This window comes from Apium graveolens, chromosome 6, assembly GCF_009905375.1.
Source record: "Apium graveolens cultivar Ventura chromosome 6, ASM990537v1, whole genome shotgun sequence".
Lineage (NCBI taxonomy): Eukaryota > Viridiplantae > Streptophyta > Magnoliopsida > Apiales > Apiaceae > Apium > Apium graveolens.
Window position 1 is genome coordinate 259,345,583 of NC_133652.1, and position 3,099 is coordinate 259,348,681.

The 3,099-nt window shown below is 34.5% G+C and overlaps 1 protein-coding gene across 1 annotated transcript; it reads right to left on the reverse strand.

The window, feature by feature from the left end:
- Positions 1–246: 246 nt before the first annotated feature.
- LOC141665936 (secreted RxLR effector protein 161-like) lies at positions 247–834 on the reverse strand. The gene has a single exon (XM_074471923.1). It carries the CDS (start codon positions 832–834, stop codon positions 247–249), a length of 588 nt encoding a protein of 195 aa, XP_074328024.1.
- Between the last annotated feature and the right edge of the window lie 2,265 nt (positions 835–3,099).

Genomic DNA, 3,099 nt, shown 5'->3' on the forward strand with positions numbered 1-3,099 from the left:
ATGGACTTCAATCCCATCCCCACAGCCGACTTGTGCACAAGATCTCTACTCATCCCTTTGGTTTAATGATCGGCTAAATTATGTTGAGTTCTTATAAAATCCACTGATATAACACCATGCGTGATAAGCTCATGAATCATGTTGTGTCTAACACCTAAGTGTCTAGACTTGCCTTTGAACACTTGTCTATAAGCATTAGCCAAGGCAGACTCACTATCACATCTGATAGATATGGGTGATATCGGTTTAGGCCACAATTCTTAGCCATTCAGCTTCTTTACTAGCCGCTGATAATGCCACAAATTCAGATTCCATCATTGAATCAGTAATGCAACTCTGCTTCTTTGATGTCCAAGAGATAGCACCTCCTCTAAGAAGGAATACCCAGCCACTTGTGGAAGAATGGTCTTCCTTATTGGAAATCCAACTTGCATCTAAATGACGTTCAATAACCGAAGGAAATCCAGTATATAACAAACCATAATCCATGGTTCCTTTCAAGTACTTGAACACTCGACTTAAGGCTTGCCAATGATGTGAACTTGGTTTGCTTGTATACCTACTAAACTTTCCAACAACATAGGAAATATCCGGCCTAGTGCTTATCATGGCATACATAAGACTACCAATAGCCCTTGAGTATTCAAGTTGAGATACTGCCACACCCTTATTAGGTAGGAGTTTAATACTAGGATCAAGAGGAGTGCTAACAGGAGAAGAATCCTTAAAGTTAAATCTTTTCAAAATCTTCTCAATATGATGAGATTGAGAAATTGAAATACCATTGTTCTCACACTTGATCTTCATACCAAGAGTCACCTCAGCCTCCCCCATGTCTTTCATATCAAAATTAGAAGACAAGAACCCTTTTGTTTTATTCACTTAATTTTGGTCAGTACCAAAAATCAAAATGTCATCCACATATAAAAAAATTATAACTCCTTTACCAGAAGCATCAAATTTGCTATATACATACTTGTCTGCTTGGTTAAGAAATAACCATTAGACAAGACCACATTATCAAATTTATCATGCCAATCCTTCGGTGCTTGTTTTAGACCATAAAGTGATTTCTTCAACTTACACACCTTGTTCTCATAACCAGGCATAACAAACCCTTCGGGTTGTTTCATATAAATCTCTTCATCTAATTCACCATTCAAGAATGGAGTTTTCACATCCATTTGATGAATGACAAGTTTGTGTATAACAGCAAGTGCTATTAACAACCTAATAGTGGAAGTCCTAGCAACAGGAGCATAAGTATCAAAATAATCAATCCCTTCTTTATGTCTAAAGCCTTGGATAACCAATCTAGCTTTAAACTTATATATTGTACCGTCCACCTTCATTTTCCTTTTGAAGATCCATCTGTTTCCCAATGCTTTACAGCCAGGGGGCAGATCATTCAATTCCCATATATTATTATTCATGATAGAATCCATCTCATCCTGGATAGCTTCTTTCCAGAATGCAACATCCCTCGATGTCATAGCTTCACTAAAAGTTTTTGGACCATCCTCAATAATAAAACAATATTGGTATTGATATTCAATTTCATCTCTAGAACCTTCAACTAGATAAAGATGAAAATCATCTCCAAAAGACTTCACTTTTCTAGCTCTAGTGCTTCTCCTTGGTTCAGACATTCGATGAACATCTTCAGTAGAAACCGATTTCCTACTATAAGAATTCTGAAGCATGTTCCTTGGCCTAGGCATAGACGTAAATCTGTTTTCATTAAAGATAGCATCTTTTGACTCAATAATCGAGTTCACAGATACATAGTCATTTGATTCTAACACATAAAATCTATATGCGATAGAATGCTCAGCATAATCAGCAAAAATATAATCTATACCTCGTTCACCGAAGTTTCTTTTTTTTTGTTCAGTGAGTCTTACAACTGCTCTACATCCCCAAACTCTCAGAAAACTCAATTTTGGTGACTCTTTGTACCAAAGTTCATAAGGGGTAATCTTATTTCTCTTACTAGGAATTCGATTCAATAAATAACAGGCTGTTAACATAGCCTCACCCCAAAAACCCTCACTCAAACCCGAGTAGGATAACAAGGAATTAACCATTTCTTTCAAAGTCCTATTCTTTCTTTCTGCCACACCATTTTGTTGTGGTGTATAAGGAGCTGTGGTTTGATGTATTATACCAGTAGATCGAAAATATACTGGATCATAATACTCTCTTCCTCTATCGGTATGTAGATTTTTAATCATGATACTCTGATGTAGCTCTACTTCTTCTTTATATATTTTAAAGAAGTCAACAGCTTCATCTTTTGCATGCAACAAATATACATAACAATATCTAGAAGCATCATCAATAAAAGTAACTACATACTTTTTATTTCCTAATGATGGTGTAGAATGAAAATCACATAAATCACTATGTATTAGTTCTAATACATCAGACACCCTATTAGCATCTTTAAAGGGCATTCTAGTTATCATTGTCAACATGCATGTTTTACATTTTTCATTTTTTAAATCAATAGCAGGTATGAGACTCATTTTAGACATATCCTTTATTCTTTTATAATGTACATGTCCTAGTCTAGCATGCCATAATTCTGATTTATTCAAACTATTGCTAGTACTAGTAGAAGCCATACAAGCAGATTCTTTATTAAATGGAGTATTTACATTCAACCATAAACATACCATTACATAAATAGCCAAAGCCAACAAAATTACCATGTTTTGACAAGATATACTTGTCACTTTCATAAACTTATTTATATCTATGATTATTTAATACAACACCAGACAAGAGATTCTTTCGAATCCCCGGGACATACAACACAGTATTTAATAATATACATTTTCCAGAAGTAAAAACTAGCTTGACATTTCCTAGTCCTTTGATCAGTTCAGTTGCAACATTTCCCATCTTTAAAATAGATCCATCTTCGATTGATTGAAAGTCTATGAACCAACAAAGATCTTTACATACATGACTCATTGCTCCTGAATCAATCCATCAAGTAACATTATCATCATGCACATAAAATGCCTCAGATATTTGTGATACATAATTATGACAAGAATTATAATTTTGTATTAAAATATGACCTTGTTGTTT

What these genes read in the sequence shown, in the direction of transcription:
- LOC141665936 (XM_074471923.1), bottom strand. Translation starts at nt 834, where the DNA reads ATGGGGGAGGCTGAGGTGACTCTTGGTATGAAGATCAAGTGTGAGAAC.